Source organism: Chiloscyllium plagiosum, chromosome 32, assembly GCF_004010195.1.
Source record: "Chiloscyllium plagiosum isolate BGI_BamShark_2017 chromosome 32, ASM401019v2, whole genome shotgun sequence".
In the NCBI taxonomy this organism is placed as follows: Eukaryota; Metazoa; Chordata; class Chondrichthyes; order Orectolobiformes; family Hemiscylliidae; genus Chiloscyllium; species Chiloscyllium plagiosum.
In genome coordinates, this window is record NC_057741.1 from 20,727,892 (window position 1) to 20,743,176 (window position 15,285).

Genomic DNA, 15,285 nt, shown 5'->3' on the forward strand with positions numbered 1-15,285 from the left:
ACAGCCACTTGAACCCGCGAGTACGGAGGTGCGGATTCCTGAGCAACGGCTCCCTGACAACAGCCGCTACTCCTGCCAGAGGGTAGGCGCGGCGCGATTCGACCATGTTCCAGACAGTGATCAGGTCCTGGTAAAAGACAGGCAGCGTCTTGAGGGCGACCTCCAAACCGTCACGGTCGACGAACAGGAGCTGCGTGTTGTAGTTGAGGTTATGCACCTGGCGAAAAAAATACGTCGCCAGGGCGCACCTCCTAGGAGAAGGCTCGACATATAGGTATCGCTGCAAGGTCTGAAGGCGGAACGTCGCGACCTGGGTGCGGACGCACACCAACGACTAACCGCCCTCCTCAAGCACTGTGAGTTTTTTTTTCTTTCTTACATCAAAGGGATGATTTATGTTTTTTTTGCACCCATGGTGTGTGTGTGCAGGTGCGAGACACAGTGAGAGACAAAGGTGCACGAATCTTTAAGCACTGTGAGTTTTTTTCTTTTTTTTTGACAAGCAGTGCCCTTCACATCAAAGGAATCTCCTGTTTATTTTTTTTCTTTTTTTTTCTTTCCTGGTTATTTTTTTTCCTCTTTTTTAAAAATTAACCCCCACACTACCGCCTAACCGCGCGCAGTAGTGCTTATTTTTTCCCCAGTATCCATGGTGTGTGTGTGTAGGTGTGAGACACGGTGAGAGACACAAGGTGCACGAATCTTTATTCAATTTCCACCACCAGGAAGAAAAGAAAACACCCGGGTGGCCAGTGACAAGCAGTGCCCTTCAAATCAAAGGGCAGTACTGTGTGATCAAAACAGTGAAGGGGAGGGTAGGGACTAAATCAAAATAGAGTTGGAGGGGGAAATGATGCACTCCACTCCCTGCGGCCCCACTTCTCCCTGAACAACTCCAGGGTGTTGGTGGACACCGCGTGCTCCTTCTCCAAGGACACCCGGGCTCTAACGTAACCGCAGAAGAGGGGCAGGCAGTCGGCCCTAACGACCCCCTGTCATAGAAACTAATTATTTGGTCATTATCACATCGCCTGCATTCAGATTTACTGGTAGATTTTCTACATGACAACCGTGACTACACTTCAAGAGTACATTAAAGCATTTGAGCGATATAAATGCAAGCCCTTTTTCTTTAAATTTCAGTGTATAATATTTTAGATTTATTAGCAAATTTTCATCTGCCATTATTCTTTCTACTTGGGTATTTTATCCCAAACTGTAATTTCCAAGTTGTCCTCCTTTCCTCTCCCAGTTTGGTACCACGTAACTGTTTGACTGTTTTTTGCATCAAGCTTCTGAATTGAAGTCATTTAGTTAAACTAGAAACTGATGATTTTAATGCTGAAGCCTAAATGCCCCCGTTATTGTTTCCCCATGTTCTATACCCCCACCCCAACTATAACAGATTTTCTGAGGAGCATTAATGGTTCTCTACTCTTCAGTTAATTTATTTGTAATTAATAGAATTTACTGTGCCTTCCCACAGACTCATTTTTTAGAAATCCAGGTACATCATTCTTGTAAAATTTTCAGTAGTTCTCTTATGTTATTATTATGTTAGTGTTTAATTTATAATATAATTTATAAAAAAACAAAAATTTGAAGCAGAAACAGTTTATGTCTTTGCAGATGCACAATCGGATCCAGTCTGATCCCCAAGCTCCTCCGTCCCAGATCACCTGACCTGTTCTCTTAAAGGGGCAGTGTGCACAATGAGCGGCATGGTGGCTCAGTGGCTAGCACTGCTGCCTCACAGCACCAGGGTCCCAGGTTCGATTCCAGCCTCGGTTGACTGTCTGTGTGGAGTTTGCACATTCTCCCCGTGTCTGCGTGGGTTGCCTTCGGGTGTTCCGGTTTCCTCCCACAGTCCAAAGAAGTGCAGGTCAGGTGAATTGGCCATGGTAAATTGCCCATAGCGATAGATGCATTAGTCAGAAGGTAGTGGCTCTGGTTGGGTTACTCTTCAGATGGTCGGTGTGGACTGGTTGGGCTGAAGGGCCTGTTTCCACACTGTAGGGAATCTAATCTAATCACACCCAACTGTATACAAAACAACCTTCCCCCTTTATTTCAAAAACTCTCATTAATAAAGAACTGTAAATATTATACAGGCATCTGGACCAACATGTGTACATAGTCAGAAATATTTACAAAAGCATGGAAAACATGGGAGAATGACAATTTCCCCCATTAAACCACCAATCCTGTAATCTACATTGACATGTTTAGTCTCACAGTGGATGTTGGTTTCAGGAAGACTGTCTCCTAGTCTCAGGACCCAGTGCTGGTGTAGTCTCCCGGACTTCAGGAAGGCTTCTACCGTTCGGCTGATACATCTCTCTTTGGCCTTCATTTTCTTGTGATGCAGCTGCTGTCTTTTCCCTGGCTATGACCCACCCTGGCTTGGAGACACATGGCTCAGTTGACACCACAGGTTCCATCTGGACCGTCTCTGACTTTTAAGGAACTTCTTCCTGTGAGTGAGGTGCAGTGACCAGCTGGTGATGTGTCTCCTCTAGACCAGCCCATCCCTGGTTTACATCATATATGACCATTTGTGGTGGCCTTTTGAAGCACCAGCACTGTTGGAATCCGTTTTTCCCAAGATGTATAATTTCTGAGCTGATCTCTCCTGTTTAGAATATCCTTGACTTTGGGGAGCCTGCCTTTCTGACTATCTGTTCTTCTTGATTTCGCTCTACAATTTGTCTGGTCTCATACGGCCACAGCAATTCAAGTATGGTTCTCATTAAGGACACCAGTGAGTACTGGATCGCATGTGGCGTGTTATGGTACAAACTGAGGAGCTTGTTGATTCGCTATCCTAGTGAACCTTCTCCTTGTGAAGCTTCAAGACTTGTTTATACAAATTTCTTCATTTGGCTGTTAGTTGCCAAGTGATATGGAGCCAGTCTCACCTGTCTGACTCTGTGGTATTTCATTTCTACAAGCTGTCACTCTATATCTTTAGGGGTTCCTGAATTTGGCAAGTATTTCATCAAGTTGGCCTACTGTTGCTTCCTCTGACACTGACTTCATAACCATTACCTCGGGCCACTTGGAGTGGGCATCCATGACCACCGGTGACATTGGTTCTACTACTGATCCCGTGAAATCGATGTGAATCCACTATCATGATGATGGAGGCCATTTCCACATTTGAATAGATGGCAATGGCAGCACCTTCCTTAATAATATGCAAGGTTTGCATTATTCCGCTTTCTCCTCAATCTGGGTGTTCGCATTTGGCCACCAAAAGTAACTCCTGGCTATTTATTTCATTTCTACCTCATCAGGGTGCCTTGGTGCACTTATTACAGCACCTTTCCTCTTAATGGGAGATGAATAACAACTCTTACTCCCTACATTAAACACCCATCCAATGTGGAAAACTCCCAAACCCTGAACATGTCAGGATATGATTCTGGGCAGTTACAGTGACTGATCCTCCACTCATGACCACGTTCACCAGTTCAAAACCAGTTCTATCTGGGTAGAGTTTTGTTCCTGACTTGTCTTTCTGGGAAAAGTACATAATTTTCAGGTTGCAGTCGGGAACATCTGAATCTTCTAGTGGTGGCAGCTTAGACAGGGCATCTGCATTGCTGTCCTCTGCATGTCAGTATCTGATTTCACCTGAGTCGGCTGATAGAGCCAATGTCCATCTTCCCAGGTGTGCTGCTGCTATTGATGGTATCCCCTGATGGAACTCCCTGAAGAGTTCTGCGGAAGGGTCACTGGACCCAAGGCGTTAACTCTGATTTGCCAAACCTGCTGGATTTTTCCAGCAATTTCCGTTTTTGTTTCTGATTTCCAACATCCACAGTTCTTTCACATTTTCATTCTGTACAAACTTGAACCAGCAGCAGTTTATTATATGTCTTTGCAGCTAATCTGTTGGACAGACCTCCGATCTCCCCTCTCCTGATTACCCCTCCCACTATGTTAAAGTGACAGCACAACTACAAACATAACAGTTATCACTTTCTCAAAGATACTTGGTCATGTAGAATCCTTCTATTCAGGATCTATGTTTATAACTGTTTATTAATTTATTATCAAATTTTCTTATGATAACCAATTTTGTTTTGCCATACAAACCATAGTGTAGCTGCTTCTGTTCATTCCTCTTTTTGAACCTATCTACCAATTTAGTCTTTTTCCAGTCTATTGTACCTTGCCGTATCTGAAAACTCCCTTACAACGATTGTGAGTGGTTCCATATTTCACTCAGTATTGTGGATAAAACCATAAACCCCTGGAAAATTTTAGTTTGAGTTCTTTGATTTTGTACAAAATTGACATTTAATTTTTATTAAAGTAGATGAGTTGTTTCCACTTAGATAGTGTGTGTTACACAGAATACCTTCCCTTGTTTTACTGCAAGAAGTAATTGATCAGAAGATTAGTTATCTTGTGTTTGTCCTCAGTTTTAAGTTCATTTACATCTTTTTTAAATTTCATTTCTTTGATCTCTCACTCCCTGCTGGAGAACTGATTGCAATTTTTGATATTGTGCAACTGCTTTTTTCTCAATGTTTTTGGCCATTTTTAAAATGTGTTAATGTATTTTCTTATAATCATCCCAGTGAATTTCTTAAAGGTAATTTTTCCACTTTATTTCTCTTTTAATTTGTTTGTCAATCCAAATAGGATCACATTGGCTTGTTTACTCTTATTGATTTTGGGAATCCTGTTTAGTATTTGACTCAGTTGATAATTACATACAATCTACAGTTCACAAGGCATCAACTCATTGTAAGCAGATTTAGACATTTTACATTTGTTGACTGTTAGCTACTGCTATCAACTAACTAAGCAATGTTCTGATTGGAGAAATGCAACTAACTTAGTGGATGACCGGCTTACTATTATTATGTGACTTTTTCCTCAGCTGTAAGTGCCATTATGTGCAGTCTGTGTTTACTATTAAACACAGATCATTTGAAACAGCTACTTTTCTACTTTAACTTACTGCTATAACTCCCCACCGTCTTAGTGTGGGGCGGCTCAGTGGTTAGCACTGCTGCGTCATAGTGCCAGGGACCCAGGTTTGATTTCAGCCTTGGGCTACTGTCTGTATGAAGTTTACACATTCTCCCCGTGTCTGCGTGGGTTTCCTTTGGATGCTCCGGTTTCCTCCCACCATCCAAAGATGTGCAGGTTAGGTGAATTGGCCATGCTAAATTGCCCATAGTGTTAGGTGCATTAGTCAGAGGTGAATGTCGGGTTGGGGAATGGGTCTGGGTGGGTTACTCTTTGGCGGGTTGGTGTGGACTTCCTGGGCTGAAGGGCCACTTTCCATCTGTAGGGAATCTAAACTTGTTGCATCCCTAAGTTGTAGAAGACGTTTTCTTTGTATGCATTAGCATATAATGTACATTAAAGGCACTATATATTAGATAAAGGCCATGTTGAATGCAAATGTTTACTTATTGTACCAGCTAATAAATAATGGGACAGTGAGGAAATCAGCTTAAAGGCCATAATCTTTGGGAGCAGACTTACTTTGCTTTATTAAATGTTTTCTTGTTGGCAAAACAACAGAAAAGAACTTTGTAATATAACTACTATGTAACATACATTTGTTTTGTAAATTACTTCTATTGCATAGCGAACAGATTGACCAGTGTTTAATGAAGGCCAAAGTACTTCCTAAATTCCTATGACTTAAATGTTCCTCTTTTTGTTCAATAAGGATATTAAAGTGTGGGATCTGGACACTGGCCACCTTGTCTTTGAATTAACCAGAGCTCATGGGGATGCTGCTATAACGTGCATGACCTTTGACATTGATGAAAGAAGGTGTGGTATGATGGATCTAAATATTACTTGGCTTGTTTGTAATGATTTTGGCTATAATGCAGTTACATTTGTAAGAAAAGTATCGATTCACTTATAAAAGAATTGAATTGAGTAACACTTTAACTATGATGAGCTTTCAGAGATATATTTTTCCCTGAAGAATAAAGGGAGGCAGTAAAAACATTCTAAGGTGAGTACAAGAACAGCAAGACTTGTATAAATGTGCACAATTCATTGAAAGTGGCAGAGCAAGCTTAAAATAAAACATTTAAAAGATATACCAGCTTCTGAGCTTTATAAATTGTGGCATAGATCCAAATTTTCTTCATGTCAGAGAGCCTATGTGAAGTGGCAGGAATAGCCTGAAAACTGCAAGACTCAACTAGGTCACAACACTTGCAATTTCTGTGGGAGCAGAGTTAGCTTGGGCTTCATCCAGACATGGTTTCCAAAGGAAGCTGCCTATGTAAGTGATTAGCCGACTTATTTAAATCCCATTTTGGTTACTTACTGCTTGGAACTCTGCGTGCACCAGGTGGACCAGCTCAGAATATGTCTTATTTTAAAATTCATTCATTTTTGTGGGATGTGGCCATCGCTGGCTGGCCAGCATTTATTGCCCATTCCTAGTTGTGCTCGAGAGCTGCCTTCTTGATCCTCTGCAGTCCCACAATGCCATTAGGGAGGAAATTCCAGGATTTTGACCCAGTGACAATGAAGGAACGGCACTATATTTCCAAGTCAAGAAGGACTTGAGGGGATCTTGAAAGTGGTGGTGTTCCCATATAGCTGCTGCACTTGTCCTTCTAGATGAAAGAGATTGTGGGTTTAGAAGGTGCTGTCCAAGGATCTTTTGTGAATTTGTGCTGTGCGTCTTGTAGATAGTACACACGGTTGTTACTGAGTGTCGCTGGTGGATGGATTGGATGCAGAGCCGATCAAATGGGTTGCTTTGTCTTGCAGGGTATCAAGCTTGTTGCTGGGGCTGCACTGTGGGGAGTATTTCATCACGCTCCTGACTTGTGCCTTGTAGATGATGGACAGGCTTTGGGGAGTCAGGAGGTGAGTTGCTCGCCACAGTATTCCTACCCTCTGGCTTGTTTTTGCAGCCATTGCATTTATGTAGTGAGTCCTGTTGAGTTTCTGATCAATGATAACTCCCAGGATGTTGATAGTGGGGGATTCATTGATGGTAACACCACTGAATGTCAAGGGGTGGTGGTGGTTAGATTTCTCTTGTTGGTGATGGTCATATCCTGGCATTTATGTGACGCAAATGTTACTTTGTGTATTCTAAGTACATTCCTTTTGCATTGCCAGGGTGCCCCTTTGGAGATCTGGGGTACTTCTTGGGGTGTGTTACCAAGACACCTTGGGGTTAGATTCAGCCATCACTTGAATAGGGCAAGAGTGGTGATCAGGTAACCTTTGGGGAGAGGAATTCAGATCCCCATTTGGTCAGGTGTCTGATAGACTTTGATATGGTTAATTGTGGTGATAGTTATAAGCAAAATATGCGTAACTCCTTTGTAAATGTAGAGACCTGTCAAGGAGTGACAAACATCAGGATATGCCAAGATTACCAAAACATGTCAAAGTGTTTTATGGGAATGAGACTGCCTTTATCCATAGAGTGTAGTCTGCAATGTAGAACTTTAATATAAATTAATTTTTCCTCTGTGTTTGGGATTTGTGGCTACTAGGTAGGTTGGCACGGTATATGAAGGGAGAAAGGTGGTGTGTGAAAGTAGGCAGTAAGTTTGGCAAGCGGGTATGAATGATCATGAGAATGTAAGGACATAGGGGATATGAGGGGCAATTGGAGATGGGTTGAAGGTGTTGGTTGGCATGGCTTGGCCTGGATGAGGCATATGGAGGGTGTGAGGGCTGGAGGAATGTCTTATATTTTGTTGTTTTAATTTAATTAGGATTAATGTTAGCCCGAACCCTAACCCTATGTTGGAACTTTGTCAGGCATTTCACCCAGTCTGCATCGGCACCTGACAGTCTCCTTAGCTCTTTGCAAGTTGTCTGGTGCAATTTTTAATTCAGCTCACTCCTTCTGCAATAAAAAAGAGAGGATAGTGGATGGCCATTTTAAAGTTTGGGTTCACAGAGCCAGGAATTCTGCCACCTTTCTGGACCCAACCCAGGAACAAAACTTGGGATCATTGAATAAAAAAGCAAGAACATAGTGAGGAATACTTGTAAAATACCAGCTTACCTCAGCTGGAGTTTTTGACCTCAACAGGAACTACACTTTTTGAAGGATTTGAAGGCTTTTGAGAATGTGAATAAAAGATTTTAAAACAATTCTTCCAGGTATGATGAATTTCAGTTTTATGGATAATTGGAGAAGTTGGGGGTTGTTCTCTTTAGAATGTAAAAGGTTCAGAAGCGATTTGGTAGAGATGTTCAAAATCATGAAGTCGAGATGAAGTCGAGAGGGATGTACTGTTCTCACTGGCAAAAAAGGTTTATAACTAAACATTGCTGTTTTAAGGTGCTTGGCCATTGAGGTAACAATCTTCTAGGAGAAAGTGAGGACTGCAGATGCTGGAGATCAGAGCTGAAAATGTGTTGCTGGAAAAGCGCAGCAGGTCAGGCAGCATCCAGGGAACAGGAGAATCGACGTTTCGGGCATAAGCCTGAAGAAGGGCTTATGCCCGAAACGTCGATTCTTCTGCTCCCTGGATGCTGCCTGACCTGCTGCGCTTTTCCAGCAACACATTTTCAGCAAATGAGGTAACAGTGGCACGAGGCAATTATTTATGCTAGAATGCACATCTGAGAGTGTTGCAGAGGCAGATTCAATTATGATTTTCAGAAGAGAATTGGATAAATATCTGAAAGAGAAAACGTTCGGGACTGCAGGGAAAGGGTGAGAGTGGGACTATCTGACTTCCTTTTGCAGTAAGCTGTTATGGACATAAAAGCTGAATATCTTCCTCTTGTGTATTCTATCCATAATTCTTGTGTAAAACCACTTAATTTATACAGTTATTTCAGTATGGAGAGAAGAAGATAGCTATTTGGAATAATAGTATGTGGAGAAGAAGGAAATATGATATATGAATCCCGCTCAGCTGGACGGCCGGGAAAAGATTACGTCTCTTACTATTTACATACACTTTTCTTGATTCGGAGGCTGGGATGAAGTTTAATGAGCAGAATCTAGGAGGAGGCCTATTTATTTATGATATTTGTGCTACCCAACTTCTCCTGAAAATAGTACTTGCACAAATAAACATAAAAATTCTAGTAGAAAAATGCAATTTTGCAGAGGTTCTGTTCTTCAAAGAGCTGTACCTTAGGCTGAATCAGAGCTGGACCTCACCCTGGCAACCCCCCTGCTCTCATTCCCTAATCTGCATGCCAGCTGCTAATGCTTTGAAATTTTTCATACAGTGAACAGGTTTCATGTCATCAATATTTCACATTCAAGGCGACCAGTCTGATACTTGAGCATGCGAGGTGTTCAACTTCCATTTAAATGGATTGATTCCTGGGGAATTATCTAAATGAGTTTTTGCCAGAAAATCATAGTATCTTAAAGAATAACCAATACCTAAAAATATATGGATATGAGCACCACAAAACATTGTAGCAGTTCCTGAGGATTATTGGTATGTATTTCAATCACTTTTAGATGACCTAATAAAGCATTAATTTAGTGTTGCTAATTTGATTGATAGCTGGTGCCCAGTGCAAATATTCTGTGAATGAAATGTCTCTTGAGTTAAATTAACGGATTGGTGACAATTCGTCACCGATGATTAGCCGGTTCTCCGCCAGCGTTTCTCCACTGGGGTGGTTTGACCTCGAGACTATTCGCTACCGGAAATATATATATATATATATATGTACTGATTGTTTTCCCTCCCGCCTGTTCTTTCATACTTCTCAGTCCCTTTTATTTATACAACTACATATTGATTAAAAAAAAGGTAAAATAAATATCGTTTTATTGGTTTAGATGTAAAAATGAGTTACAAACTATAATCAGAAAAAGGAAATATATTTTAAAAATCTTTATAATGGCAGTAAAATCTCACATTAATATTAAACAATGAAATTTTTTAGTTGAGTTGAGAGTTACGCGCTATTCCTCTAAGAAATTCAATTTTTGCACTTGCATTAACGTTCCAATAAATTTCCATATGGTTGGGTGGCGAGCTCCGAGTTCAAAAGCAATTCTCCGCTGAGTGGCTTCAGCCTGATTATTTGTGCAATCTTCATCGTTTATTGTTGTCTCACAGACCCCGGACCACATATCATCGGCCCCTTTGTTCACATCGCCAAAACTTAAACTATCCAAGAGTGATTCAAGTATTATCAAAAACATATTTTAAAAAACCATCGTGGTAAAACTTCTTATTTCCACGTTTACTAATAATTTCTGTTTCCATTTTGAAGACTTGAGGGTAAATGAAAAAAAACTCTCCTGTAATGAACATAAGTTGTTATTGAAACAACGCAAACACTACCTTAACCAATATAACGACAACTTAAATAGTTTAGATATGCTTGTTCTAACATTTTAAACATTGTTAAATAAAAAAATTCTATCAACAAAAATAAATGGTTATTAAAACAAGTAAACGCTAACACCAATATTCAAAATATACGACTTATTTGCGGTGGCTAAGCGTCCTCGGCGGTCAAAGGGCAGAGGCTAATCGGCGGCGGCGGAGGATCTGCTGTGGCGAATGGTCCCATCCCGAAATTAACTTATAAAATTGAACCAATTGATGTATTTGAATTGCCCTTGACATACTTTAGTAGTCACCAACTGTTTTGTTTCTAGGCTGATCACGGGTGGCAGAGATGGATGTGTGAAGAAATGGGACTATCAAAATGGGCAATGTGTACAGACCCTGAGACAAGGTAAAGCGCCTAATCAATACTGTAATTGTTTGTCTAGTTTTATGCAATAGGAAACCGTTAACTGTTTTAATAACCTGACATTCCAGCTGGAGAAAAAACTGAAGAAATCAGTGACTGTATTTATGCTGAAATATACAAAAATAGGTAAGTGCTTGATAAATCCTAAACTCTGTTTGAGAAAGTGTAGTAAGCTTTTTGTTCCTAACGAGGATGTTTCTACTTGTCTGTTTCTGATTTTTCGAAGCTTTATCATCTCGGTTGGCTGGGACAAAAGGATCAATGTTTACTCGGTATGTGCAAACAAGAACATGGAGTCATTTATGTCACAGAGAAAGTTGACTAAACCCATTGAGACCATGCTGGCAGTAATGTAATAGTGTTTTTTTCTCAATGTGTATATATATATTCGTGCAGTCAAGTTATAAATAAAGTGCATGATCAAATGAAAAGACGACTGCAGGAGAATTGATGTGAGCTTGATCATGACTTCTGCTCACAAAGTTATTTGAACTATTTATTTTCTGACCTAGTTGATGCTTTCTTTACAGGACATTCAGGATGACCTATATGATACTCAGTATCCATCACACCTTTGGGCAGATGATGCAGTAAGAACTGGCTGAGCAACATCATAGTGTTATGAGTTTCATTTATTGTGTCTTCTATGCGAGCATCTGTAAAATATTTTGCAGTATTAACTGGAATTTTACAGAGATGCAAATTGCTGTAACCAAATAAACACATTTAACTTGAGTTGTGATCCTAAATTTACAAAGGAAAATCACATTTTGATACACAGCACACCATTGAAATATTCCCTAAGTATCTGGTGGTTAACTTTAATAGAATATAATAATTGATTATAATAAGAAGTTTGTTGAATTACTGTAAAGTGACCATACCCTAGAGGATTATAAGGCTGCTGTTTCATTAGACAGAGACAACTGATGGTGGTTTAACCTGAGGATTAAGATGTTGACAAGGAGAGACCTTCATAGGGACCTCAGCCAGTGCAGGAATTGAACCCACCCTTTTGGTGTCACTGTGCATCAGGAATCATTTGTCCAGCCAACTGAACTAACCAACCCCCACTCTGTTAAATACTACACTGATATAAAATTAGAAAATTCTGATATTCCATGAGAACAATCAGATTACAATTATGATTCTGTTAAAATATTGACAGCACACAACAGTCACATTTTAATTTTTTGATGAAAATAATTTAGTTACCAAATTACGTTTGTGTTTTATTTCAGTGCAAGCTGAATTCTTCAGATTTAAAGAAAAATGAAACCATATCAAACAATGAACACCTGTCCAGTAAAAAAGACAAATAGATGGATTAGATTTTAGAATATTGTAGGATAATTTTCTCATTTAGGTTCTTCTTGCCAGAATATCCCCTTCATCATGCATTTGAAGAATGTTCTTAAACTCACCCAAAATGAAATGAAAAGCATTCAGTTTTGTTGACAGGTTGATAAGCCTGTTAGTGAATCACTTGCCATTGAAAATAGACTGCCCTTGTCTGGTCACAAAAGGACAAAGATATCTTGGGGAGTCAGTTGTTAATCAAGGAATCGTGAAATAGAGACCAGAAGTCCAGAGCTGGGAGCTAAAGGGGCAGCAGTCAACAAATGCGTTAGAAATGGTCTGAAAGTAAAATAGCAACAAAGCTGAGTGTTTAAAACTACACAAAGGTCTAGTTGCATGACTTATTATTTTTCTACAAATTGTTTAGACAGAACTGTAAATGATTTAGGTCACAAGCATTTGTTTTGACTGTTCTCTGAAATTATTTTTCATGTTATGACACATCTCCACGACAGGTAGGACTTAAACCCAGACCACCTTCTCTGAATGTTTGCACCCTATTTGAAATATCGTAGCTTGATAATTCTCATCTTGTTTCTGTGTTTTTGAGTCTAATTTTGATTGGACTGTAGAAAGTCAAGTGTGAAAAATAATATGCAATACAAATCGCAAGAAGGTTGCTCCTAAGATTCTTGGACACTTAAGAAGGAACCAATATCCATTTAATTATCTGAGAAAGTAAAGTAGAACAAATATTGAGTTCATTGCAACAAATATATTAGGGATATCTGAGATATCACATTAAGTCATCTAAATGAGCTTTGACTTGCACACCAAACAAAGTATTACCAGCTGGTGATATGTCCATTTATAGGAGGAGTTAATGCAGAAGCCATGGTAATTTATCCTGTAATGAATATGGAAAATAGTTTATAAATTGCTGAAACATTTGTCAAAAGGATAATTGACAATTCAGCTTTAATGAAATGGATTTTAATTTAACTATTAAAGTTTTCAACCAATAAGAGTACTTTAAATGATTTTAATTTTGTCATTCTTTAAAAATAGATGCAGAAAAATGGCCACCAGGATGATATTTTGTCTGTTGTCCTGTGTGCTCCAAATTTGCTGGCTACTTCAAGTTATGATGGTGCAATTATTATCTGGAACTTCACATCCGGTCTCATCTTCTGTCATCTTCATTCTCCATTCAGTGCAGTGCCTCCGGAATTGTCAGGTGGTGTTTGAATTCTTTTAGTTTGTATTTCATGTTTCAATTTCTCATTTGCTTTAAAGTTGCATACTTTCCTTTGTTTAGACAGTCAAAAGGCTTATTAATCCATTGGAGGAGCTGAACACAACTCCCTGAATATTATGTTTGGGAAAGTGAAAATATTTCCATCTCAAATTAATCAGCAATGTAAGGGTGTGAAGCATAAACATTTTCAGCATAAATCGAAGCAGGAAATAGATTCTTAATATGGAAGAGAAAATACAAGGGTTGTATTGTGTGTAAGAATGAAATAGCAGAGTACATGAAGAAATGGTACTGGAGCAATTAATGAGATTAAGTATTTATAAATTTCCTAAATTTCACAAACTTCTTTCTAGAAATTTTAAAGAGGTGTGGAAGTAGTGAATTTTGATCTTCCATAATTTCTTAGATTCAGGAACAATTCCTGTCAACTTGGGAGATAGTAAACATAACAGCACTATTAAAAAGCAAAGAGAGAATAACTTTTGATAGGTTGCTATGAGTAAGTCAAAATGCCAGATCTATAATTAGATAGGTAGTAGAAGGATATTGAGGAATACACAAAGAAGAAGAGTCAACAAATACCATGACAAGGAAATGATATTTAACAGATTGTTCTGAGGACATAACTGGTATATTTTTGGAAATCAGTTCTGGTGTTTATTTTGTGGTCAGAAGGCATCTGAGATTCCTTGGGTAGATTCACTGCCACCAGGAGTATTCCTTCTTATTCCTTTCTTTTTGTTGGTATTAGTCTGCATTACTGATAACAATTGGGAGAGGATGCCCACATGAAGTGCTCAATTGCAGTATCAATAATTTGAATGCATGTAAGCTTCCATTCTCAGCTTCCCTCATCCATTGGGTTTACTCTGGTTATGAATAACCCAAAGCAATTCTAGCAATAGAATATACCAAATGTTACTTATTAAGCAAAGTACACTACAAAAAATCTTAAAAAGACGTTTCCTATACAATACTTACAATCACAAGTGAATCCTTTTGTATGGACTTGTCTGAAGAGCAGACTCGAACAGGTGATTAGCCCACTCTCCCCTGATTTCCAGTGACTGATCAGTCCACCTCTTCTCTGAGCTAGCTAATTGTGCTGTAAGACAAAGTGCTTTTATACACTTTCTATGCAAACCTTTTACACTGTCCAGTCTTCAGCTAATCAGTTTGACCATTGGCAAACCTCTCAAATGTGTCACATTTACCATGCCATTTTAATCAATTAACTCATTGGATTTGCTTGTGTCTCCTTGGAAAAAAGGCTTTATTTCTTAACGTTGACCTCATACTTTCAAAATTTCAGCTTTTCCAGAGTTACTGTGACAGTTCAGTCCATTACTGTCAAGTTACAATGCAAGCTGGATGCAAACACATTCACATTCCTTCAGAAAAATACAGAAACACTTTAAAACCAATTACCTTTCTAATTGTTAGGTCATCACCTGGCTTCATATATTTTCACCTCATTTAATTTGCTTTTATTTTGGAAAATCCAGCAAATTTTAGATTAATGTTTACATATATTTACTACATAGTGTTTAATAGCTAGTTCATTTACATCTGAGTAACATGACAGTCCTTTGTAAGACCTCAGGTTCTCCTAAAGAGTAATTACACTTTTTACATAGAGTGACATAGACTTACCACTTAACTGGAAATGAGCAAGAATACTAGCTAACACCAATCAGTAGCAATATTTTATACCCTGATTAATGGAGCTTATCTTGAGGTGTCAGATGAACCTTTGGATAATAGTTGCCGTAAAGAACATTCCCCAAGCTTTTCTTTTGGTTATTAGTATTTTTGTACAACTATAAAACGTTAGCAATTTTCCTAATCAATGTCCTTTTCTAAAAGTTTTCTGCAGCTTTTCCTGATAATTTTAAACAATTATATCGGGGATCATTTGCGAAATATAATTTAAGCCTTCTTTTAGCTTTTCAGCCTAGGAGTTTTCTTGAATCGAGCCTTTCCTTTAAGGGACATAACTTACTTTGGGTGTTCAATCT

General features: G+C 39.1%; 1 protein-coding gene across 1 annotated transcript in view; it reads left to right on the forward strand.

Moving 5' to 3' along the window:
- Positions 1–15,285, forward strand: part of LOC122539249 (WD repeat-containing protein 49-like) — a 92,828-nt gene that overhangs the window by 38,212 nt on the left and 39,331 nt on the right. Inside the window, exons 5-10 of the mRNA XM_043673951.1 lie at positions 5,699–5,805; positions 10,613–10,692; positions 10,779–10,836; positions 10,937–10,982; positions 11,241–11,300; positions 13,078–13,246. Of these exons, the coding sequence (XP_043529886.1) occupies positions 5,699–5,805; positions 10,613–10,692; positions 10,779–10,836; positions 10,937–10,982; positions 11,241–11,300; positions 13,078–13,246 (520 nt within the window). The remainder of the gene's footprint in view (positions 1–5,698; positions 5,806–10,612; positions 10,693–10,778; positions 10,837–10,936; positions 10,983–11,240; positions 11,301–13,077; positions 13,247–15,285) is intronic.